This window comes from Perognathus longimembris, chromosome 11, assembly GCF_023159225.1.
Source record: "Perognathus longimembris pacificus isolate PPM17 chromosome 11, ASM2315922v1, whole genome shotgun sequence".
Lineage (NCBI taxonomy): Eukaryota > Metazoa > Chordata > Mammalia > Rodentia > Heteromyidae > Perognathus > Perognathus longimembris.
The window spans coordinates 40,274,033-40,300,113 of record NC_063171.1 but is presented as its reverse complement, the minus strand read 5'-3'; the positions used below and the strand labels follow the sequence as shown (position 1 = coordinate 40,300,113).

Below are 26,081 nucleotides of genomic sequence, written 5' to 3'. Positions count from 1 at the left end.
GCGGTGCGGGGCCGCTCCAAACATAACGCGCTGTGGAAAACATGCGGCTCGGGGGACCCCCCCGCAACCCCGACCCGGGGTCGAGCACTCGGGGAGGTGCCGGCCACGTACAATTTGGCAACTGTCACCAGAACCGGGCCAAGAACGTAAGACCCCCATCTCCTAGACCCGCCGCGCCTTCAGGGGCTTGGGGCCACTGCAGGCCGAGGCGCTGCGACTCTCCCAGGGGAGACAGGCCGCCTGCCCTCCCCCGCTGCGAAGGCCGCCTTTGGCTGGGCGCTCGGCCGCCCTGCCCCGAAAGCCGCGGCCCCGCCTCGCGAAGTCCCATCACCTCCTCAGTCGAGAGAAGCCACGCCTCTCCGGAGAGATGCCTCGCCTTCCCTGTGGAGAGAGGCCATGCCTCCCCCGAGAGAAGCCGCGCCTCCACGGTCGACAGAGGCCACGCCTCTCCGGAGAGAAGCCGCGCCTCCCCCGATAGAGGCCACGCCTCCCCGGAGAGAAGCCGCGCCTCCCCCGACAGAGGCCACGCCTCCCCGGAGAGAAGCCGCGCCTCCCCTGACAGAGGCCACGCCTCCCCGGAGAGAAGCCGCGCCTCCCCTGACAGAGGCCACGCCTCCCCGGAGAGAAGCCGCGCCTCCCCCGACAGAAGCCGCGCCTCCCCCGACAGAAGCCGCGCCTCCCCAGTCGAGAGAAGTCGCGTCACCGCCGCTGAGAGAAACCGTGCCACCCCGGTCGAGACATGCCGCGTCTGCCCCGCAGAGAGAAGTCGCGTCTGCCCGGCAGAGAGAAGCCACGCCTCCCCATCCGACAGAAGCCGAGTCTGCCCGGCAGAGAGAAGCCACGCCTCCCCATCCGATAGAAGCCGAGTCTGCCACGCAGAGAGAAGCCACGCCTCCCCATCCGATAGAAGCCGAGTCTGCCCGGTAGAGAGAAGCCACGCCTCCCCATCCGATAGAAGCCGCGTATGCCCGGTAGAGAGAAGCCACGCCTCCCCATCCGATAGAAGCCGCGTCTGCCCGGCAGAGAGAAGCCACGCCTCCCCATGCGATAGAAGCCGAGTCTGCCGGATAGAGAGAAGCCACGCCTCCCCGTCCGATAGAAGCCGCGTCTGCCCGGCAGAAAGAAGCTCCGCCTCCCCATGCGAGAGAAGCCTCGCCTTCCCGTGCGAGACAAGCCACGCCTCCCCATGCGAGAGAACACGCGCCTCCGCCGTGCCTCCCCCATCTCCCCTACCCCAAGACTCCAAAGGGGCAGCGGAGGGGGGCGTGTCCTTGCGACTGAGGGCTCTAACGCAAGGGGAAATGCTTCCGGTACAGAGGTCGTACAAGATGGCGCCGCCCATGGAGCTGTTCTGCTGGTCAGGGGGCTGGGGGCTGCCGTCAGTGGACCTGGACAGCCTGGCCGTTCTGGTGAGGGTGACCCAGGCGCTCTTTGCTGCGCCTTAGAGGACTAGGGTGGGGCCCGAGCTAGTCAAGCGTTCGAACTTTGCTGGCGCCCCAGCACAGGCTCTTTGGGGGAAAACTGAGGCAATCCAAAAGCGTGCCAGACCGAGGTGGGCCGAATGACTCATCTTTGTAGTTTCCTGGATGTGAGGTAGTAATGACACTAGGCTTGATCGGGGGGTCCAGGAAAGAGGCTCTTGTCCTTGCTTATCCACGTTCTGGCCGTGTGACCTTGGGGCCATCCCTTCGGTAGGATCTCAGGGATTTTCAACTTGGCATTCTTGGCATTCTTGTCTTCTCACTGTTCTACACTCTCCTTCCCCCTATCCGGCATTTACTGACCCTATTTGTTGAATCAACCCGCCCTCAGCCAGACTGTAGAAAGGGCCTTGAAATCAGACAGACTCGTTTCACTTTATTCCTTCACCCTATCTAATTGTAAAAGCATGTGTTAGGCATCTTACAAATACCAAACATTGCCATGCTAAAATGAATGACTTTGTCCCTCCACTCAAGTTGTTAGTAGATAAGTTAATGAAGTGGTCAGACGGAAGATATAAAATTAGGTAATAAGACACACAAACTAAGGAGGACATGGTCATTATTTCCAAGAAGAGGGTTGGGAAAAACTTCCAAGGACAGGTGTTAAACAAGAGATAAGTAGGAGACAAGATGGAGGGGAAGGTTTTTCAAAGTTGATTTCTAATAAGGGATAGACTGGTTATGCGTGTGTGTGCGCTGTGCGTGCGCCAGACCTGGAAGCTTGAGCTCAGGGCTTGGGCACTGCCCCTGAGCTTTTGTGCTCAAGATTAGCACTTTACCACATGAGCCACAGCTCAGCTTCCTGCACTTTGGATACTTAATTGGAGATAAGAATCTCATGGACTTTTCAGCCCAAGCTGGCTTTGAACTGCAGTACTCAGATCTCAGCCTCCTGAGTAGCCAGGATTATGAGTGTGAGCCACTGGCACCCTGGCTTCATAATTCCTGTTTTATTCATTTGTGAAATGGAAGTGTTTTTATGTGTGTGTGCCAGTACTGAGGTTTGAACTCAGAGCCTTGCACTCTGGCTTAACATTTCACTCTATGCTACTGCTCTACCACTTGAGCCACACCTTCATTTCTGGCTTTTTATTGGCTAATTGGAAGTAAGAGTCTCTGGGATTTGTTTGTCTAGGCTGTTTTCAGACTGTAGTCTTTAGGTCTCAGCCTTCTGAGTAGCTAGTATCACAAGCATAAGCCACCAGCATTGGCTGAATTTTTTTTCTATACAAAACACAGAGCATAGTACATAAGATATTCAGTAAATATTTCTCTTATTGGTTCTTCTATGGAACCATACCTTAGCCTTCTGCCTTCTGCTTCCTTCCCTGCAGACCTATACCAGATTTACTGGTGCTTCACTCAAGGTACACAAGATTGCCAACCCCTGGAGGAGCCCTTCAGGTATCCAGTGTCCCTGGGTGGGGTAAGGGAGTGTGCACAGGGAGGAGCAGGAAATAGAAAGGAATGTGGCACAAATATGTTTGAATAGTCAAACAAGGATCTGGTAGACATACTTCTTTGTCAATGTCAGGAACTCTGCCTGCCCTTCGGACCAGTCATGGAGAGGTCATCTCAACACCACAAAAGATCATCAATCACCTTCGAAAAGAGGTACAAGACTTGGGGGAGGAGGGGTTGCAATGAAAAAAACCCAGTCAATTCAGTGCAACACGTTTATTAAGCACCTAACTTATACCAAGCTAGACACAAGTGACCCAGAGCACCACAAAGCACAAGTTCTGATGAAGACACACACTGTCACTATGATGTAGTAAAAGTATTTGGCCAGAAATTAAGCTGAAAGCCCTATTAGAGGTATCCAGAGGCACAGTACCTTCTGCATACTTGACAGGCAAGGAGGCTTAAACTGGTCACAGATAGAAGAGGGAAAAAAAAAGAGAAGATAGCAGTTGATTTTAATGAGATGGTGGGACTGGAAAGGGACTTTGAAGGGCCTCTTCCCTGTTTTCAAGGACCAGGTTGGGGCTCAGGATTAACTAGGCTTAGAGCCAGGTTAGGGACTTTGAAAGCATTACAAGAAGAGTACTGAGACCTAGGGTTCTCTAACTCTTCCTATTCTTCTCACTACCTTCCCAAAGCAATAAACTCCTTATTTGTAAAAGTATTAGGCTTAGTCATCATGCTTTAAAATCCTTCTAATCTGGGCTGGGAATATGGCCTAGTGGCAAGAGTGCTTGCCTTGTATACATGAAGCCCTGGGTTCAATTCCCCAGCACCACATATATAGAAAACGGCCAGAAGTGGCGCTGTGGCAGAGTACTAGCCTTGAGCAAAGAGGCCAGGGGCAGTGCTCAGGCCCTGAGTCCAAGGCCCAGAACTGGCAATAAATAAATAAATCCTTCTAATCTGTGGTGTGATTCCAAGAGGGAACACATTATTCAAAATGGGATCCTCTTCCTCATTTACTTAAAGGCTGGGAAGCTAGGGAGTGAATGTGGGTTTTAGAGGCTTTTACAATCCACATAAAAGCCAAAGTTCCTGACAGGGCCTGGACCATTACCTTGATTCCTCATGTATAAGAGTTTTCTCATTTCCAAAGTGCTTTTTTAAAATTTACTAATAGAGCCTATTAAGATATGAAGATGATATATTCTCATTCCACAGGGGGAAAACTGAGGTTCAGTGAGTTGTAAGAATTGTACTCAATGCTAGCCTTGAGCAAAAAGAAGCCAGGGATAGTGCTCAGGCCCTGAGGCAAGCTCCAGGGATGGCCAAAAAAAAAAAGAATTGTACTCAAAAGCTGGGAATTGGTGGCTCTTGCCTGTAATCCTAGCTACTCAAGAGGCTGAGATCTGAGGATCAAGATTCAGAGCCATCCCTGACAGGAAAGTCCATGAGACTCTTTTTTTTTTTTTTTTTGCCAGTCCAGGGGTTTGAACTCAGGGCCTGAGCACTGTCCCTGGCTTCTTTTTGCTCAAGGCTAGCACTCTACCGACTTGAGCCACAGTCCCATTTCTGGCCTTTTCTATATATGTGTTGCTGAGGAATCAAACCTAGGGCTTCATGTATACAAGGCAAGCACTCTACCACTAGGCCATATTCCCAGCCCCCCCACCCACACCCACACCCACCCCTGGTGAGACTCTTATCTCCAATTAATCACTAGAAAACCGGAAGTGGCAATGTGGCTCAGGTGCTAGAGCGCTAGCCTTGAGCTCAGAGACAGTGTCCAGGCCCAGAATTCAAGCCCCATGACTGACCAAAAAAAAAGAGGCTTGTAATTGGCCTGCCTGCAGACCACAAGCGTCCCAATAAAGACTCCAAAATTTGGACTTTAAAAAAAAAAAAAAACCAAAAAAATAGAATTATACTGAAGCTAGAGGCATGACTCAAGTGATAGGGCACCTGCATATCAAGCATGATGCACTGAGTTCAAACCCAAGTATCACCAAAGGAAAAAAACTATGTTCAAGAGATTACATAGGGACCAAGGCTGCTCAGGGTGTGGAGGGGCATGTGCTGAGGAACAGACTGAAGCTGGGAAAGATAAAGCAGGATAAGACTAAGGATCTGGGTGGCACATAGGCTATGGAATGAAACAGAAGAAATAGCCAAGAGCTGGGCCATGTGGGAACAAGCTGGGAGGATGGAGAGGAGTTCACTGGGTCCTGGGTGTGTGAGGACGGTGTCTCTTAGTTCCTTAGGCATGGGCCGAGGCTCAACCTGCAGCTGAGCTCTGCCCTGTTAGCTTTGTGGTATCTGGATCAGGACAGTACTGTTAGAAAGTTGCTGTCAGCAGGCTTGCTGCCAGCTTTCCGTGGAAACTCTGGGAGCTGCTCCTAGTTTGTGGGCAGGCTTTCCTTCCTCACACCCCCCTCCCCTTGCCCCAGTGGGTACAGGACCTTGACGGCCAGCAGACTCCAAGGCCCAGGCTGTCAGCCAACAGCAACAGGCTGTGCTGGCTGGGCCAAGGTAAGGGGCCTCAGCGGGCAAAGCTCTTTGTTCTGCCTCTGCTACATGGACAGCCTGGTGAGGTTACCTTCCCCACCAAGGAAGTGCCCCTGCAGCCCTCCCACCATCAGCTTCGTGACTATTTCTTTCACAGAAGTACAATGCTGATTATGACCTGTCAGCTCGACAAGGAGCAGACACCTTGGCTTTCATGTCTCTCCTCGAGGAAAAACTGCTCCCTGTGTTGGTAAGTGTGCCCAGACCGCCCAGCATTCAGAACCTGCAGGTAAGGGTCAGGCTGACATACCCCCACAGAGCAGTGTGGGGGTTGGAAGCCTACTCTGTGTCAGGCAGGTGCACTAGTTCAGACATCCCCTTCCTTCCCACCTACCCAATCCAGATACATACTTTTTGGATAGACACCAAGAACTATGTAGAAGTGACCCGGAAGTGGTATGCAGAGGCTATGCCCTTTCCCCTCAACTTCTTCCTACCTGGCCGCATGCAACGGCAATATATGGAGCGGCTGCAGCTGCTGAATGGGACAAACAGTCCTGAGAATGAGGAAGAACTGGAGAAGGAGGTAGCTCTGGGACAGGGGTTGCTATATGAGATGGACCCCTAGGATGATGGCCAGAAGTGGGAGTGCTCCAGTGGGGAGGTAACATTCTTCCCACAGCCACATGCCTACCTGTGCCTTCCTTATAGCTGTACCAGGAGGCTCGGGAATGCCTAACCCTTCTCTCGCAGCGCCTGGGCTGTCAGAAGTTCTTCTTTGGAGATGCGTGAGTCTGGCTCCTGGGGTATTCATGGGTGGTTGGAAGAAGACAAGGGTTCAGAAGCAGCTGCTGGGGCACGGGTGAGGGCTGGAAGGTAGGCTCTGGACAAGAAGTCTTTGGGACGGACACTGGCTGGGATGACACTGGGGCTGTGTTGTGGGGCCAGAGCCTCCTTGGTGGTACAGGAGGATGGGGTGGGAGGACCGCCAGGTACAGGAGGGGCCTGCAGGGTGTGGGGCACTCAATGTGCCCTTTATGCAGCCCTAGGATAGAGCCCCATTCAGGGCCTGGCTGGCGCCACCTAGAGAACCCTTCTCATCCCCATCAGGAACTGTGTGTCCTGTCCCTCCTCTGGTGGCCCCATGCTGCCCAGAGCCTCCTCACATCACATCCCTAGATGGGTATTTCTTCCAGCTCCATCTGGACCCCTCTGCCCACTCGTCCTCTATCCCATCTTTTTCCTCCCTAGCCCTGCCTCCTTGGACGCCTTCGTCTTTAGCCACCTGGCACTGCTACTGCACGTAAAACTGCCCAGTGGGAAACTACAGATGCACCTTCGGGGGTTACAAAACCTCTGTACCTACTGTTCCCACATTCTCAGCCTCTACTTTCCCTGGGATGGAGGTAAGGGGCAGATGGAGAGGGACAGTTTTGGGGAGAGTGGCTGGGATCCAGGAACTGGCTGCCCACTTTCCTTTTCTTGTTCCTCAGCTGGGGTGCCACCTCCATGTCCGACACCAGCAGCCCAAGATACTGAAGAGGAGCCAAACCGGCGCCGAAACCAGATCCTGTCTGTGCTAGCAGGGCTGGGAGCCATGGTGTGCTATGCCTTGCTCAGTGGAATCATCTCTATCCAGAGGGCAGCCCCTCCTCAGACCCCAGGCACCCGAGCCCTGGACATAGTTGAGGATGAAGAGGAATGATTTGTTCCCATGCTCTTAGGACTGGTTTTTCGATTATCATGCATTCCATAGGTCCCTCTGGTTCTCCATTGTTGATACAGCCAGAAATGGGGTACTCCCCATCCCTAGAATAAAGCTGCTCACACTGACTGGGATCAAACATTCTGTCGTTTAAGATGCTGCCATTCTCTCAGCTTGTGCTTTAGCTGGGGCCCTGAGTACTTGAACCTACCCACTGGTGCTAGGCTCCTGGAACTGCTTTAGCTTCGATGATGACATTGCTCCTGCATGGGCCCGGCTCTCCATCTCCAGGGAAGACAAACAATCCCTAGTTTGGGTTCAGCCTTCCCAGTCTCTTGCTTACTTCACTCCCCCACCATCTTTGTTTGTATAGACAGTGAGCTCACTCTGGGCCTAGGCCCAGTTTCCACAGGCACACATTGCATACACTTCTGCAAGCATGAGGGGTGGGGACACATTGGGGCTTCTTGATTTTTTTCCTTAGAGGCCTCCAGCCCCTGGTACCTACTCGAGAGGAGAGTGAATCACCCAAACCACTACCCCTAGCCTGTGTCACTGTAAGCTCACACTGGCCCTGCTGTGCCCTATTTAGTCACAGACATGAGCTGACTCTGTCCTTTTAATGTCCATGCTGAACCCAGGTGTCTGCTCAAATGTCTGCTCCATCACTGACGACGCCACAGGTAGGTATGAATGGAATATCCAGGTGAGATGGTCTCCAGAAATCCTATAGCAGGATCACTGATGGTAAGAGGTACATCCTTAGAGGAACTGAGGAGGAAAAGAGAAGCTGAGAGTGAGCCTGCTGAGGCCCAACACCCCATCTCAGCCCAGGTCCCCACCTGCCTTGGTCCTTACCGGTTTAGCACCACCACAACTGCAGCGCCATCAGGGCGAATCAGGGCCACTGTGTTCAAGTCATTCTTCTCACTAGCCACCAGCCCCACTCTCTGGGAGTCTTCAGGGATGAACTTGCTGCATGTGGGAACAGGCATCATCTGAGACCCTAGTCCAGCCCCTCAGGGTTCCACCCCTCAAACCCTCATCTAAAGCTAGGCACCCAGTGGCTGACACCTATAATCTTAGCTGCTCAGCAGGCTGAGATCTGAGGATGGCAGTTCAAAGCCATCCCCAGTAAGGCAGTCCATGAGACTCATCTTCAGTTAACCAGCAATGCACAAGAAGTAGAGTTGTGAGTCAGGTGATAGAGTGCTAGACAAGCAAAAAAAGCTAAGGGACAATACCTGGCAGTAGCTAGTCCCTACTTCAATCCCCAGTACTGGCAAGAATTTTATTCCTTCCCCCCTTGCTCCTAAGTCCTTCCAAAGCTCTTCCCTAAGGCTGGCATGTTAACGTGTTTATAGTATCAACTGTTCTGGAGGCTGTAGCAGGAGAACAAGTTCCATATCTAGCTTGAACAACATAGAACAAGACTCTTAAAGCAAGGCTGGGTGTGGTGGTACAAGCCTGTAATCCCAGCTCTGCTCTAACACTCTTTTAAATTCTTCTTTTTTTTTTTCTTTTCTTTTTTTGGCCAGTCCTGGGGCTTGGACTCAGGGCCTGAGCACTGTCCCTGGCTTCTTTTTGCTCAAGGCTAGTACTCTGCCACTTGAGCCACAGCGCCACTTCTGGCCGTTTTCTATATATGTGGTGCTGGAGAATCGAACCCAGGGCTTCATGTATACGAGGCGAGCTCTCTTGCCACTAGGCCATATTCCCAGCCCCTCTTTTAAGTTCTTAAGATGTGTTGTTGGGCCCTGTTCTTACCCTCCCACGTCCCAGTGCCAGCCTCTAGAACCAGAGTTATCTGTTTCTATTGCCACCTAATCACTTCCTGCCTACATGGTGCAAGAGAAGGGGTGTGCCTCTCCTGAGGTTCCCACCCTACACACCTTCCTGCTCCCTTATGTCCCTCATGGTGTGGGATGATGTAAGCCTGATGCAGGAGATGATAGGCTTGGTGTGGAATGAAAGCGCCCCCCCCCCCCCAACTACCTGAAATGACCAAGGTGGTAGAACATGGGCTGTTTGTAAAATGTATCCTTGGCAATATCCACAATGATAGGACTGTCAACAAAGTTGCGGACCCAGTTGGGTCCCCCTTCAGGATTCAGGGCAAGGTTCCAGTCTGTCCAGCCAACCACATGGTAGAGAAGGTTCTGTAGTAGGGACAAGAGCAAAGAGACACATACTCAACACAAGGTATCCTCAGAGAAGGTAGATGGCTTAGCCTTGTGAAGGAGTGACCTAACAAGAGGGAGACTGAAGATGGAGCATCTGGGGAGGGCGGGGGTGGGGGACAAGAAATCGGTGGCAGGTGCAGCTGCCTGGCTTGGCTCCAAACATGCAGTAAGAGGCGGTGGGCTACATGCAGGTCGGTGAAGGAAAGGTAAGACAAGATCGTGGCATCCCAGAATTTCTCCTGAGGGTAAACTGGCCACTGGGAGGGAAGACCTGTCAACCATCGGTGATTGTAGAAAGGTGTCTATTATGGTCTGCTTTGTGGCTCACCGTGATGATGCTGTGGCTGTACTGCATCCCTCGATCCCAGGAACCCAGACGTACACTCTGCTCCCAGAATTTGGAGCCCACACAAGCCTCAGAGGCAAAGAGCATGGTATTGGGGAACAGGCGATGTGTCTCCCCCAGGGTGGATTTTGCTGGAGCCAGAAAGTCTAGGTACCAGTGTACAGCAATGCCGTGGACATACTTCGCTGCTTCTGGGTCTGCCAGCACCTGCACAGGGAAAAAGGTAAAGGACCACTGGGAATCGAGAACCACTGGCCTGGAGTCCAGCACACAGGGTTCTGGAAGAGGAGCTTGGAGTCCCAAGAAGTAGGCACTAAGATGGCTACAACTAGAAGGGAGCAAAGTGATCACCCAGGGGTCTTCAGAACTTAGGCACCGAGCACTAGCCCAGGTGTCCTAGTAATCAAGAGTTGGACAGGCACCAGTGGCTCATGCCTTTAAGTCTAACTACTCCAGAGGCTGAGATCTGAGGATCAAGCCAGCCTGGGCAGGAAAGTCTGTGAGACTTTAATCTCCAATTAAGCACCAAAAAAGTCATAAGTGGGGGCTGGAGATATGGCCTAGTGGCAAGAGCGCTTGCCTCGTATACTTGAAGCCCTGGGTTCGATTCCCCAGCATCACATATACAGAAAATGGCCAGAAGTGGCGCTGTGACTCAAGTGGCAGAGTGCTAGCCTTGAGCAAAGAGAAGCCAGGGACAGTGCTCAGGCCAAGGACTGAGTCCAAGGCCCAGGACTGGCAAAAAAAAAAAAAAAAGTCATAAGTGGAGCTGTGGCTCAAGTGGTAGAGCACTAAACCTGAGCAAAAGAACTCAAGCACAGTGTCCAAGCCCAAGCCCTAGTACTGGCACCAAAAAGAAGAGCTGAACAGGGGCTGGGGATATAGCCTAGTGGCAAGAGTGCCTGCCTCGGATACACGAGGCCCTAGGTTCGATTCCCCAGCACCACATATACAGAAAACGGCCAGAAGCGGCACTGTGGCTCAAGTGGCAGAGTGCTAGCCTTGAGCAAAGAGAAGCCAGGGACAGTGCTCAGGCCAAGGACTGAGTCCAAGGCCCAGGACTGGCAAAAAAAAAAAAGAAAGTCATAAGTGGAGCTAGCAGCCTTGAGCGGGAAGAAGCCAGGGACAGTGCTCAGGCCCTGAGTCCAAGGCCCAGGACTGGCAAAAAAAAAAAAAAAAAAAAAGAAGAGCTGAACAGGAAATGTACTCATGTTTGAAGCCAATCATTTTGTGCCAGATTTTTGGGAGACACTGGGACCTTCATGGAAGTCATGACCCTTACCACTTCTGCCCATTTGGGCAGCAGCAAGCGTTGGTCATCCAGCATGAGCAACAGGACATCGCGGTGAGTACTATTGGCAAGAGCTGGGCCCAGGTCACGGGCAATGAAGTCTCTCTGGTGTTCAGCAGTGAAGCCCAGGCACTGAAAAGGGTACCCAGTAAACAGCCCTGCAGTAGGTTCATTCTCAGCCGTCACTGCCCAGAATTTTAACTTGTACTTAGCATAGGCATCTAGGAACCTGGCAGAAGAAAGAACATGACTGATCATGCCCCAAAGAACAGACCAGGACCCTAGGGAATAGGAACCCCAATGGAGCAGGGAAACTGATGACTCTAAGTCTCAATGGTTGAGAAGATGAACTAGGAAAGGCAGATCTAAAATGGACCCAGATGTAGGAGTGGGGCATAGTCTAAAGGGAAAGCTGGTCCAAACCCCCTTGACATTCTGATCTCTTACTTGACAAAGTAGTTGGCCCAGGTCTGGTGGTAAATATCCCCGGGATGACCCTTAAGTGACCCCTTTCCATTCACTGCCCCATTGGTCTTGAGCCATGTAGGTGATGTCCAGGGGCTGGCAAAGAGGGAGATGGGGCGCTGGGTCATCTTCAAGGCTCTGTGAATCAGGGGTATCTAGAGACACACATAGTAGAGAGAAATACTTGGAACACAGATAGACTAGCCTGACCAGCACATCAGGTCTAGCCATCATCTCCTACCCTCCCAACACTAGGAAAGAACAGAGAGCAGAGAAAGTTTTTCATCTCCACACACTGCCCTCGCTGGACCTCCTCAACCCCCCAGACATCAATGCCATCAGGGCCTGAGGCAGCCAGAATGCCCACCTTGAGCTTGGTATCTTCTTCTGCAAGGCTAAAGTTGTGTAAGTGGAAGTCATCAGGGGAGTCATCGTAGGTATACGTGTTGATAGAGAAGTCACAGCTAGCCATCGGCACCCGGATAATGTTATACTCGATTCCTGTGGAAGAGCATGACCAAGGTATGGGAGTCCAGTAGGAGAATATGGAACTTAGGGGATTTCTCTCTGTCTCTGTCTCTCTTCCTGTCTCTGTATATCTCTGTCTCTGACTCTGTCTCTGTCTCTCTCTCTGTCGTCTGTCTGTCTGTCTGTCTCCCTCTCTCTTTGGTTGACATGGACTCCATATCTCACAAACTTCTTTTTGCCAAGCTGGTACTTGAACCACCATTCCCCTAATCATTGTCTCCTAAGTAACTCCTGAGTCACTGCTCCTGGGTAGAATTTCTATCACTTTGCCTTCAGCACTAGATTCTTAGTGCTAAAGGGAACCTGGGACTCTAGGTGGGGGAATATAAGGCCAGGACCCAGGTAAAGCACAAGCCCTCTGAGCCTAAGACTGATAGGGCAATTTTATTTTACTGGCATTAAGAGAAAAACCAAGCCTGATGTCATATGCCTAATCCCAGCAGTAAGGAGGCCCATGCAAAGGCAGGAGAACTGGAAAGTACCAGACTGACTATATAGAGAAGAGAGAGGAAGAAGGGAGAAGAGCAGAAAGAACCCTGGCTAGGTGAGATTACACCTGTAATCTCAGCTCCTCAGGGGAGAGAGAGATAGGGAAGATCATGGCGAAAGGCCAAAGATCAGCAAGATTCCAATCTTAACCACCAAACCAGGAATGGTGGTGCATGCCTGTTATCCTAGCTAAGCAGGAGGCATAGGTAAAAGAATTGTAATCCAAGGCCAGCACTAGGCAAAAACTAAAGACCCTACGTGAAAAATAAATAGAGCAATAGAGGGCTGGCTCAGAGTAACTAAAGTGATGTGTGTGGCTCAAATAGCAGAGAATCTGCCTAGCAAGTATGAGGCTCTGGTGACAATGGTGCTATGTCTCTCTCCTCCTCACCTTCTGTAGAGAAATATGATTTCAGGAGCAAATTCTGGGCAGAGGGTGACAGGGCAAGGATGTTGAGCGCAGCAGCATCTGTCATAGCCCCTCCAAATCCTTTCACTTTCTGGAACTTCTCTTCTGGCTGCAGGGTCAGCAGAAGCCCTGAAGACACCACAAGAGAAGAAAGCATATTAGTACATAGAGGAAAAATTCTACAGTGGTCACTGGCATGACTCGGACCCAAGGCCAGGGGCATAGTAATTACCTCTGCCCGTGCGATTGGCCTGGATGGTTCCCATACTCATCTCCATCCGACGTCCACCTCGGGTACTCTCATAACGGCTGAAGTTGCCAGGGGCAGGGAAGGTCAGGGGGTCAAGAGAGTCACAGTATGTGGCATTGCAGACACAGACCACTGAGCTGTAGCCAAAGCTTTTAGGGATGCAGGGACGGGCACCTACAAGGAGGAGCACAAGCAGGAGCAAGGGCTGAAGGGGGGGTGGATGAAGGAAATGGATGTGCTGGTTAGGAGAATAAACAGTTTGCACCCCTACCCCAGGTTGCTCTCAATCACTCATAAGACTTTGCTGAGTAGCCACTGAAAGGCTACTACCAAGACCCTGGCAGGCAGAAGGAGGCTCAGCGCCACCCTCCCTCCATGTGTCTCACCTGATGTCCATGATACTGCCTGAAGTAGAAGCAATCCAATGAGGCTGGGAGCCATGATGCCTCCCCAGCTCCAGTGTTTGGGACACTCCTAAGAACAGAATGAGAAATAACCTCTTTATACTCTAATACTTTTCTGGCCAGCATTTGGCTGCCTGTGGGTGCCCATAGTCTAGTTTTCATATATATGTGCAGCCTTCCCTTTGCTGGTGAAAGCCTTCTGCCAACACCAGGAAGATTCTCCGCATCCTCTTTGCCCCTTGTTCCATCCCGCCTCCCATTTGTACCTTGCTGAAGGAGCCAGGATGGCTGGCTATATCCACACAAGTCAGCTATTCAATGAATTCTAAAGCAAAGTAACAAGAAACCTTTGGCCACTTACCTTTCCTCGGGGACCAGAAAATATCATTGCCTCAGGGTTGCTGAGAAGACTTCAAAGAGTTCCAGACGTTCAAACTGATGGAGAACTCCCTAAATGAAAACAAAGATGCAGGTATCCACCAGAATTGTACACTTATCTACTACTGCTGGAGGAACTGAGCTTGCCCTGCAAGTTAATTCTGGTACACTAAAGTGGAATGACACAGCGGGTCATGTGATAACTGAGGGGAAGTGTCACATGACCAAGGAAGTGAAGCAATTGCAGCCATATTTATAATGTGCATTTGCCTTCTTTCTGGTTATTGATAGTCTATTTTAGAAGGCTCTGTGGATGACAGCTCTGGGAAAGGCATAGAATAAGGATTTGAATTGAAAACTGGGTAAAAGCTCCTAAATCTCAGCCAAAGTAGGCCACTACAACCACATGTAGCAAAATATTTTAAAGTAATACGAAGGGCTGGGGATTAGCTCTTTAGTGGACGGCTTGCCTAGTGGAATATGTGAAGCCCTGGGCTTCATTCCCAGCACTGAATATAAAAGTGGTACTGTCAGGTGTGGCTGAGATCTGGGGATTTCCCTGGGAGGAAAGTCCATGAGATTCTTATCTCAAATTAATCCCAGAGGGCTGGGAATATGACCTAGTGCTTGTCTCTTATACATGAAGCCCTGGATTTGATTCCTCAGCCCCACATATATAGAAAAAGCCAGAAGTGGTGCTGTGGCTCAAGTGGCAGAGTGCTAGCCTTGAGCAAAAGAAGCCAGGGACAGTGCTCAGGCCCTGAGTTCAAGCCCAGGACTGGCAAAACAAACAAACAAAATTAACCCCAGAAAAGCCAGAAGTGGAGCAGTGGCTTAAGTGGTAAAGTGCTAGCCTTGAGCAAAAGAAGTCAAGGAAAGTGCCCGGTCCTGAGTTCCAGCCCCAGGAGTGGCAAAAAGAAAAGAAAAGGGAAAAAAAAAAAAAAAAAAAAAAAAACCCTGATAGTTATCCAAGAGCCAATGGCTCACTCCTGTACTTCTAGCTGACTATTCAGGAGACTGAGAGCTGAGAATCACAGAAAAGTCCCCATGAGACTCTTATCTCCAATTAACCACTCAAAACTGGAAGTGGAGCTGTGGCTCAAAGTGGTAAAGTGCTAGCCTTGTGAGAAAGAATTCAAGGACAGCACCCAGACCTTGAGTTCAAGCCCCAGCACTAGCGTACACACACAATACAAATGACAATACTAATAAAGAGAGGTTTGCTAAGCAAAAGGTATTTAAGACATAAATAGGGCCATATAGATATTACCCGAAAGAGGCCCATCAGGCCCTGGAGGTAGATGCAAATATTTACCAATGAAGACAGAAACAGTAATGCGTGCTTGGAGAGCTCCCTGGAAGGAAGAGGGACCTGGATCCTTGGAGGGTGGGAGTTCTCCAGAAAGGCTTCATGGAGGAGGGAAGGGGTGGGGTGTTATTATACAGCAAAGTATGGGGAAGGCAGGACTTGGCATAGGGATAGCATGACTGAGGGAGGGAGTGGTCAGCAGATACCCTTGTTTCATCATCAGATGCCGATTGAAATAACTTCTCTTCCTTCCTTTCGGGACTGGGAGGTTGGCATAATAGTTCAGAACCTAGGCAATGGGCTAGGTATGGGCGGCACATGCCCGTAATCCCAACTACCTAGAAACAGAGGCAGGAAGACTGCCTCAGTAGGCAGCCAAGGAAATGTAAATGGAAGAAGCTAGTTGAAAACCTAAAGTGAAAACAAAAAGACTAGAAACATGGCTGTAGTAGAGTGCTTGTCTAGTAAGTACAAGGCTGTGAGTTCATACTCTAGAACAAAGAAAAAGAAAGAGAGAGGAAGGAAAGAAGGAAGGAAGAGAGGGAGGGAGGGAGGGAAGAAGGAAGGAAAGGGAGGGAGGGAGGGAGGGAGGGAAGAAGGAAGGAAGGAAGGAAGGAAGGAAGGAAGGAAGGAAGGAAGGGAAGGAAGGAAGGAAGGAAGGGAAGGAAGGATAGAAGGAAGGAAGGAAGGATAGAAGGAAGGAAACAGAGGGAGGAAGTGAAGAGTACTACTCAAAGATATATCCTCAGTGGACAGAAGGAAGGGGCTGCCCCTGATGTTGCCTCATGATCTGCATCAAATAAGATTTAGTAAGTGACAAATACAATATGGCCTGACTAATTCCAGGTCTTGCAGCCTATTTTCTGGTTTGTAAAAAGGAGGCAATACTACAGTCTCACAGTTATTGCTCAAGTCAGTGAGATAAGTAGGACCTGGGGCTTAACAGGCACTGCAAATTACTTGCTTGTTTGTTATGTTTTGAATTATCTCAGTAGAAGTCTTTCCAAGACATACACCAAGCAAAATCCATCATTTCTTCTCCCAGTGCATAAAATATTTAAGTATAGTCTCTGGGAAATGGATAAGCAGGGATTGAATTTGGTGTCACCATTTACTGGCTATTTGAGCATCCATAAATTACTTAATCTCTCTAATCCTGCTTCTCATCTATAAAAGATGAGTGATGAGTACTACCTTCTAGAATTATTGTGAGGTTTAAGTGTGACTAGTACACTGCTTGGCACCAAATGTTGCAACAAGGTAGGCTTTGGTTTATGGAGGAAAAAGGAGCTTCCTTTAAGGAAATGTCTTAATCATTTCTTGTAGCCTTGTATCCACAGACATCAAGAACAGGGATAGGTCCCCCAGTTGTCAAGGTGAATTGAACTACCTGCATGGCTGTGTCTGTATTCACCTCTTTCTGAATTCCTGTTTTTCCAGGAAGTATTACTTAACACTTAGTCTCTACACTTGGTACCTTACTTCCTCCAGTTCACTCATTCTACTACTACTACTATTATTATCGCATAATATTATATATTATATAATAATGTTACTATTATATTATATATAATAATGATATTAAGTATAGTCTCTGGGAGATGGATGAGCAGGGATTTTTTTCAGGTTTTGCACATGAGTTTTTTCTATTTCATGAAAAAAAGTTATCATGAGGAATATTAAACAAAATTATGGGAGGCTATTATTTTGGATTGAACTGCAGTGAGCCTCAACAGACCAGACCAAAAAAAAAAAAAAGGATCATTTATGCTAAATGCCATATAATCAAAGTGGAACTTCAAGGAAGATAGATCCCAAACATTAGAGCCTAGCAGTATAATAAGGAAACCTGGGACTGGGAATGTGGCTTAGGTAGAGTGCTTGCCTAGCATGCATGAAGCCCTGGGTTTGATTCCTCAGTATCACATATGTATAAAACACCCAGTAGTGGCTCTATGGCTTAAGTGGCAGAGAGCTAGCCTTGAGCAAAAAGAAGCCAGGGACAGTGCTCAGGCCCGGAGTTCAAGGCCCAGGACTGGCAAAAAAAAAAAAAAAAAAAAAAAAACAAAAACAAAAACTCAGTATCACATAAACAGAAAAAGCTGGAAGTGGTACTGTTGCTCAAGTGTCTTGAGTAAAAGAAGCTCAGGGACAGTACCCAGGCCCTGATGGGCAAAAATGAATGAATGAATAAATAAATAAATAAACCTGCAAATCTCATTTCAACCACGTTTTGGTTGCTTTTCTGTTTTGTGCTGCTACTGGGGCTTGAATTCAAGGGCCTTGCACTTTTTTTTTTTTTTTTGCCAGTCCTGGGGCTTGAATTCAACGTTAGGACCCTGTTCCAGAGCCTCTTTGTATTCAAGGCTACCACTCTAACACTTGAGCCACAGTGCCACTTGCAGCTTTTTCTGTGTATGTGGTACTGAGGAATCAAACCCAGGGCTTCATGCATGCTAGGCAAGCACTCTAACACTAAGCATATCTGCAAATATGTATGAATACATATATATATATACACACACACACACACACACACACACACATATATAGTTGATTCAGTGGTATATACTAAAGTACCACTGATTTATCTTTGTTGGCTTGAACTTTGAGCCTCTAGCTCAGCCTTTTTCACTCATGACTGGCACTCTATTACTTGAACCACACTTCCACTTCTAACTTTTTGCTAGTTAAGTGGAAATCAGAGTCTCTTAGATCTATCTTCCCAGACTGGCTTTGAACCTCAATTTACAGATCTCAGCAGCTAGAATTACAGGTGTGAGCCACTGGCATCCAGGATACCTTTTATTTTAATTTTACATGTCTTGTTGAGGAGAACATGCCAAGCCAAGTGAAATAAAATATAATTCTTCCTTGTTCAAGAATGTCCTAACCTGCGGGCTGGGGATATAGCCTAGTGGCAAGAGTGCCTGCCTCGGATACACGAGGCCCTAGGTTTGATTCCCCAGCACCATGTATACAGAAAACGGCCAGAAGCGGCACTGTGGCTCAGTGACAGAGTGCTAGCCTTGAGCGGGAAGAAGCCAGGGACAGTGCTCAGGCCCTGAGTCCAAGGCCCACGACTGGCCAAAAAAAAAAAAAAGAATGTCCTAACCTGGGCTGGGAATATGGCCTAGTGGTAAAGTGCTAGCCTCGCGTACATGAAGCCCTGGGTTCGAATCCTCAGCACCACATATATAGAAAAAGCCGGAAGTGGCACTGTGGCTCAAGTGGTAGAGTGCTAGCCTTGAACAAAAAGAAGCCAGGGACAGTGCTCAGGCCCTGAGTTCAAGCTCCAGGACTGGCAAAACAAAACAAAACAAAACAAACAACTTGTGAGTAGGAACAGGGGGGGGAAACTGGGAGAGAGCAAGAGATGGGTGACATTGTCCAAAAAGAAATGTACTCGTTACCTGATTTATGTAACTGCAACCCCTCTGTTGATCATCTTTGTAATAACAATAAACATAAATATATTTATAAAGAAAAAAGAATGTCCTAACCTTACAAATTAGAATAGCTGCTTCCCTGGCCTCTATCCACTAGCCCTTCTAATCATTTTCCTCTATTAAGATGAAGCCCTGGGTTCGATTCCCCAGCACCACATATATAGAAAATGGCCAGAAGTGGCGCTGTGGCTCAAGTGGCAGAGTGCTAGCCTTGAGCAAAAAGAAGCCAGGGACAGTGCTCAGGCCCTGAGTCCAAGCCCCAAGACTGGCAAAAAAAAAAAAAAAAAAAAAAAAGATATTTCCCACAAATTTCCAAACTACCTAGGAGCAACTAAAAAACACTGCCCTAGGGGCTGGGGATATAGCCTAGTGGCAAGAGTGCCTGCCTCGGATACACGAGGCCCTAGGTTCGATTCCCCAGCACCACATATACAGAAAATGGCCAGAAGCGGCGCTGTGGCTCAAGTGGCAGAGTGCTAGCCTTGAGCGGGAAGAAGCCAGGGACAGTGCTCAGGCCCTGAGTCCAAGGCCCAGGACTGGCCAAAAAAAAAACACTGCCCTAGAACCTCGCCTCCAACACACAGGTGTGTAGTGGAGGGCCTCAAATGTTCAAATGCTCTGTCTTAGCCAGAGGTTGGGATAAAGTCACTGCTCTTGGTGCTATCCCCAGCACCACAAAAAGGAGAGAAAAAGAACCAACAAGCTGGTGGCTCACACCTGTAATCCTAACTACTCAGGCAGCTGAGATCTAAGGAATGAGATTTGAAGCCAGCCTGGGCAGGAAAGTCTGTGAGACTTTTTTTTTTTTTTTTTGGCCAGTCCTGGGCCTTGAACTCAGGGCCTGAGCACTGTCCCTGGCTTCCTTTTGCTCAAGGCTAGCACTCTGCCACTTGAGCCGCAGCGCCACTTCTGGCCATTTTCTGTATATGTGGTGCTGGGGAATCGAACCGAGGGCTTCATGTATACGAGGCAAGCGCTCTTGCCACTAGGCCATATCCCCAGCCCCTGTGAGACTCTTATATCCAATAAACTACCAAAAAATCTAGAAATTGGGCTGTGGCTCAAGTGGTAGAGTGCTAGCCTTGGGCAAAAGTAGCTCAGAGACAGAGCCCATACTCTGAGCCCTGAGTTCAAGTGGGGGGGCGGGGGGCGCGGGGAGAAAGAGAACACCTTCAACATGAAGGAAGGACAACTGGGACATAAACTTAAATGAAAAGTAGAAAGCTCAGGGCCCAGACCTCAACTTCATGCCCCAGGATGGGCATACAAAAATAGTTTTGCTGACCAAGCTCAGGAGTTCTGTTTTTGCCTTAGCCAGCCCAGTCCCAGGGCTATAGGTTTGGCTCCGATGGCAAATTCTAGCCCTGGAGATGGGCAGCCACAGCTCAGGCTCCTCTGGAAGCACAAGTCTAATTCCTCATGGAAGATACACCCTCTCCATCCCAATTTTAACCTTCATGGTTAAATGAGAGAGCAATGCTTTCTCATCCATGCACCCAGAGAGTAAGAGGTCAGGAATGAATGAATGAACTTTAGCAGTCAGCCCAGAACCTGTCCTTTCAACTCTGATTCCAGATGATCTAAGCACACGCTTCCAGATTACTGATACCAGACATGACCTCACTGTCAGGTGACACTCTTCATGTCTCACCTACGATGTTGTAGTTTAGTCTTGAATTCATCTGACTAACAATCTCTTCACAACAACCATAGAATTCATTATATAGTCCACTGCAAATGGAAGGTACGTGTACTTTATATGCTGTTTGTCTTCTAATTGTGCATATGCATGTGTGTGTGTGTGTGTGTGTGTGTGTGTGTGTGTGTGTACTGGGTCTTGAACTAAGGGCATCACATTCTCACTTTGCTTTTCTTTTTCCCCTCAAAACTGGTATTCTACCACCACTTGAATCATACCTCCACTCTGGCTTTTGGCTGGTTAACTCGAGTCTGCCCAAATAGTCTGTCCAAGTTTGCTTTGAACCATGATCTTCCGATCTCAGCCTCTTGAGTAGCAGGGATTATAGATGGGAGCCACCAGCCACTAGTTCCTAATGGTTCTCAAAATGACAGTACTCAGTCTTTGGCTAGTATCTAATCTGATAATTCTATGTTACAATAAGAAAACTGAGAGTTAGAAAAACTTAAAAAGTAGCCGAGCCAAGTCTAAACTTCTATCCATCCTAATCTAAAACTCCCAGGCCTTGAACTTTGTCATGTGTTTTGAGAATGTATTTTACTCTTCCTTAAAGGATGTAAACAATTGTAAAGCTAATTTCATGGTATCTGCTCCTTTGAGACCTCAAAGCTCTTAACTCAGAGGCAAGCACTGAAAACTTGCCCAGTATTTGTTAAATGGATGAATGAATGAAGCTACCAACCATACCACACTATTAAAGGTCTTGTTACTGTTTCGGAAAACAGTCCTTGATGTAGTTTGAAGCAAAGGTGTGGAGAACTTATGGGAGAGCAAGGCTCAGAACATAATTATAACTGGAATGAGACCTAATGAGGGAATCTGGTAGACAACTCCAGCTAACATTGAACAGCCTGCTCTCAGGCTCCTGATGTCACCAAGTGTTCTAGGCAGGGTTGAAAGGAAACTCCTAGAACAATGTTCTAGGAAGGTGCTTCCTGAATTGTAAGGTCTGATAAGGATGGTGGTTATAAAGCCTTTCTTTCTTCCCTCCAGATGCAATACTTCAACCTCCACTTGCTTCCTCTGCTTACCACCATTGTAAAAGCAATGTAGAAAATGATTTAGCTTGGACATTGGAGCAAAAAGACAAAGGACTTAAGTCAATGCTCCATTACTCACTAGATAGGAGAGATTGGGAAGTTACTTCTCAGAGACGGTTTCCTCATCCTTCTGGTCTTGCCTTGAGGATTGTCACAAGGATTGAAGAAAATGCACAAAGAAATATTTTTATAGCCAAGAGTCATGACAAGTTGCTCTACTGGACTTGTTCTCTCTCACACATACTTCCTACTCCAAAGATGAACCATCTAGGGGCTGGGAATGTGGCTTAGTGGTAGAGTGCTTGCCTCGTATACATGAAGCCCTGGTTTCGATTCCTCAGCACCACATATATAGAAAAGGCCAGAAGTGGTGCTGTGGCTCAAGTGGTAGAGTGCTAGCCTTGAGCAAAAAGAAACCAGGGACAGTGCTCAGGCCCTGAGTTCAAGCCCCAAGACTGGCAAAAAAAAAAAAAAAACCCAAAACAAAACAAAGATGAGCCATCTAATCTGTCTCCACTCCTGAACTGATCTTGCCAACATCATGGAGGATCCCCGGGCTTCCTGACATTCAGCTCTTATTTGACTTAACCTTTTAGCTCGAGTGATACTTGACCTTTTTTCTTTTTCTCTTCCTTCCATTCCTTCCTTCCTCCCTCTCTTCCTTTTTTCTTTCCTTCCTTAATGTCAGTACGGAAGCTTGAACTCTATTACTTGGCTCAAATGATAGAGTGTTAGCCTTGAGCAAAACTGTTCAGGAACAGACTCCAGTCTTTGAGTTCAAGCTCCAGTACCAACATACAAAAAGGAAGAAGGGAAAGAGAGACAGAGAAAGACACACACACACACACACACACACAGATAGAGAGAGAGAGAGAGAGAGAAAGCCAGGTACCGGTGGCTCCAGCCTGTAATCCTAGCTATTCAGGAGGCTGAGATCTGAGGATCAGTTTAAAGCCAGCCCTGGCCTACACATCCTTATGAGACTCATATCTCCAATTAACCACCAGAAAACTAGAAATGGTGCTATGGCTCAAAGTGGTAGAGTGATAGACTTGAACACAAAGAGGCTCAAGGACAGTGCCCAGGCCCTAACTTCAAGCCTCAGATCTGAGGAAGGAAAGAAAGGAAGGAAGGAAGGAGGGCGAGAGGGAGAGAAGGGAGGGAGGATGGAAGGAGATGAAAAGTGCTGGAGATGTGGTTCAGTGGTAGAGCATTTGCATGTGATAGGCCTGAGGTTGTTTTCCTAGTACTGCTGAGGGAAAAAAAGAGCAAATGTATAGGAGCAGGCATCTTTGTCCTACTCTTTATTTTTCACCTCTCCACTGGCACCTGTACCATATGCTTCAATGACCTCCTCAGAGAGACCATTGTTCACTCTGCCCTAAACCTTTTCTTTTCTTGTTCTGGAGATTGAACCCAGAGCCTCATGCAGGTTGTGTGTACTGTTCCACTGAGTTACACCCCTAGCATTTCTCTCTTGGGAAAAATGATTATTCTTCATCATTTAGGCCTTGGTCTTAACCATCACTGCCATCATTTGCACTTTCTTGACACCTCTGACTAGGTTAGGCTCTCTGGGTCTACAATTCACACACTGAACACATAGTTGGGCATCTGCTATGTGACATCTACTAGGCACTGTTCTAGATCCCAGAGATACAGAAATGAATAAGGTGGTAAAGTCACTTGTCTTTATGAAGTTCTATGTTTTGGCGTTTTTAGGGGCTTTTTTTGTTGTTTGTTTGGTTTTTCCTTTTTTTTATTTCAGTTGTGGGCTTGAACTTAGGGTCTGGGTACTGCTCCTGATCAAGGCTAGCACTCTATCACTTTGAACCACAATGCCACTTCCTGTTTTCTGGTGATTACTTGGAAACCTTTTTGCCTGGGCTGGCTTTAAACCTGCATACTCAGATTTCAGCCTCCTGAGTAGCTAGGATTACAGGCATGAGCCACTGGTGCCTGGCTTGGAGTTCTATGTTTTAAAGGAGGTAACAGACCAAAAACAAAACAAAACCAGATCATTTCAGGGCCTTGGTGACCCCAGTAAGGATTTTGAATTCTGGTCCAGGATATTCACTGACAATTCAGTTTCAGGAAAGTGACAGACCAGATTTATATTTTTATTTTGTTGTTGTTGGTGGCCACAGGGCTTGAACTCAGGGCCTGGGAGCTGTCCTTGAGCCTCTTTGTGCTCAGGGCTAGTGCTCTTCCACTTTGAGCCACAGCACCACTTCCAGTTTTCTGGTGGTTAATTGGAGACAAGAGTCTCACAGACCTTCCTGCCCAGGCTAGCTTTGAACTTCAATCCTCCGATCTCAGCCTCCTGAGTAGAGAGGATTATAGGCATGAGCCACCAGCACACAGCTTATTTTACATTTTTAAATATAAAACAAACGCATTTGGCTGCTGTGTAGAAATCAAACTGTAAGGGAGAAGTAAAAGGCAGACCAACATCTTCTTAATAGGTATATATACCTCAGCCCTCCACTTAGATTCATTAATGCTTATTCTTTCAGAACTCAGATCAGAGTACATTTTCTTTCCTTCTTTTTTTTTTTTTTTTTTTTTTTGCCAGTCCTGGGGCTTGGACTCAGGGCCTGAGCACTGTCCTTGGCTTCTTTTTGCTCAAGGCTAGCACTCTACCACTTGAGCCACAGCGCCAATTCTGACCATTTTCTATGTATGTGGTGCTGAGGAATTGAACCAAGGGCTTCATGTATAAGGAGGCAAGCACTCTTGCCACTAGGCCATATTCCCAGCCCCCATTCCTGGCTTCTTTTTGCTGAAGACTAGCACTCTACTTGAACCACAGCACAACTTCTGGCTTTTCCTATATATGTGGTGCTGAAGACTCAAACTCCAGGCTTCATGTATGTGAGGCAAGCACTCTACCACTAGGCCGTATTCCCAGCCCCTCTGGGGCTGGTGTAGTTTTTCTTACTCAAAGCTGGACTCTACCACTAGAACCACACATCCACTTCTGGATTTTTGCTTGTTAACTGGAGATAATTGTCTCCAGTTGGATTTATCTGCTAGGGCTGGTTTTGAACCTTGATTCTCAGTCTGCAACCTCCCAAGAAGCTAGAATGTCAGGCATGAGCCACAGGCAAACCACTGGCAGCATCCTCGTCTTTAAAAAAAAAAAAAAAAAAAAAAGAGGATAAAATCACCGAGTTTATTATCAAAAGGGTAGTAATTAAGGATTCTGTTTGGTGAGTTCATGGAAATCCACAAAGTGTTCTACTTAGAATAGATTCTTTCTATTAAAGTAAGCATAATAGGGAAAAATATTTGAGGGAAGAAAAATGAGGCCACCGTGAAAGTCTTGAAGGAGAAAATTTGATCTCTCTCCCCACCCCACCCCCACCCCCACTACCACTTGATCCACAGCTCCACTTCTGGCTTTTTGGTGGTTTAATTGGAGTTAAGAGTCTCAACCCGGCACTGGTGGCTCACGCCTGTAATCCTAGCTACTTAAGAGGCTGAGATCTGAGGACCGCGGTTCAAAGCCAGTCAAGGAAGAAAAGTCTGTGAGACTCTTATCTCCAATTAAGTGGTAAAGGGCTAGAAAGCTCAAGGGACAGGGCCCAAGGCCCTGAGTTCAAGCCTCACCACAGGGCAGGGGTGGTGGAGGGGGACGAGGAGTCCCACCCACTCTGCTGCGGGCCGGTTTGGAACCCCGATCCTCGTCGTAGGTGTGAGCCACCAGCGCTGCGCTTCACCTCTTCTTTATCAGTGAGACAATGCCAGCAATTAGTAACAGGATGACTGACAAGGTCAGGCGCAATGCCTGAGGGGCAGAGTGTGAAGATGCAGATTCCAACATCCTCTCGCTTACCGACGGCGAAGGGAAACAGCAGCCCCCACTGGAGGCGAAGGGAAATCCTCTGCAGGCCCCAAAGGCGAAAGGGCGGGGATGGAGGCACGGGCCCGCCCGCGTCAGCTCCCCGGCCAGGGTCTGGAGCGGCTCCCGCCTGGCGCAGGCCAGCTCGGAGGCTTCGGCCCCGCGGGCGGGGCGGGAGGAAGGGCGGGGGTGGGGGGGTGGGGGGAGTGCGGACCGGGCTTCCACAGACAGGAAGATTGACACTCGTCAGGGGGCGGGCCCTGCGTTCTCATTGGTCTTTCCGGGCGGGCCAACTCTCGATGACTCGCCCTCGCGCTTTCGTGGCCTGCTGGGAGATGTGGCAGGGGAGGGAGAGGCGCGCATGCGCTGGGTGTCGTGGTTTTCCCCTCCCCGCCCCCTCCCCCCCCCACGACACCGGTAATGGGGCTGGAGGGGTGGGGATCGAGCTCAGCCCGTGAGAGTGGAGAGGCCCGAGCTCAGCCTTTGGGGAGCCTGGAGCTAGGAACATCCAGTGCACAGAAGACGCCCCTGAGGGAATCCCAGGGTCCACCACCCACCGCCTTCTGTTTTTCCTGGCCTCGCCCCAACAGGCCGGGAGGCTGCATTGCTATGGTGGTGAATTATTCACGAAGCCTGGCAGCCTGACGCCATCTCTGCCCTTCCTCCTCCCTTTCCTGGAGGGCACTGCGTGGCTCCCACAGTGATAGGGCCCTGGAGCTATTAAAAGGCCGCCATTGAAAAATGTGTGTTAGGGGTGGGGTGGGGGGAACGACTGGGGGTGGGAGAGGGAGGGTGGAAGAAAAATGAGGGAGGGGGTAACCAGCTTGACAGGCAATGTACTCACTACCTTGTGTATGTAACTGTAGCCCCTCTGCACATCACCTTGACAACAAAAT

General features: G+C 48.9%; 2 protein-coding genes across 2 annotated transcripts; one reads left to right on the top strand and one right to left on the bottom strand.

Annotated features, from left to right (window-relative positions):
* Positions 1-26: 26 nt before the first annotated feature.
* Mtx1 (metaxin 1) lies at positions 27-7,229 on the top strand. Its single transcript, XM_048358212.1, has 8 exons — positions 27-1,409; positions 2,819-2,888; positions 3,019-3,098; positions 5,554-5,646; positions 5,800-5,982; positions 6,108-6,184; positions 6,648-6,802; positions 6,890-7,229. Exons 1-8 carry the CDS (start codon positions 42-44, stop codon positions 7,099-7,101), a joined length of 2,238 nt encoding a protein of 745 aa, XP_048214169.1. The 5' UTR covers positions 27-41; the 3' UTR covers positions 7,102-7,229.
* Position 7,230: 1 nt separating this feature from the next.
* Positions 7,231-25,323, bottom strand: Gba (glucosylceramidase beta). Its single transcript, XM_048356679.1, has 12 exons — positions 25,180-25,323; positions 13,828-13,919; positions 13,449-13,536; positions 13,045-13,236; positions 12,795-12,941; positions 11,754-11,887; positions 11,369-11,541; positions 10,913-11,150; positions 9,613-9,837; positions 9,097-9,260; positions 7,960-8,076; positions 7,231-7,872 (listed from the first exon to the last, which is right to left on the bottom strand). The coding sequence occupies exons 2-12, from the start codon at positions 13,852-13,854 to the stop codon at positions 7,767-7,769; spliced, it is 1,611 nt and encodes a 536-aa protein (XP_048212636.1). The 5' UTR covers positions 13,855-13,919; positions 25,180-25,323; the 3' UTR covers positions 7,231-7,766.
* Between the last annotated feature and the right edge of the window lie 758 nt (positions 25,324-26,081).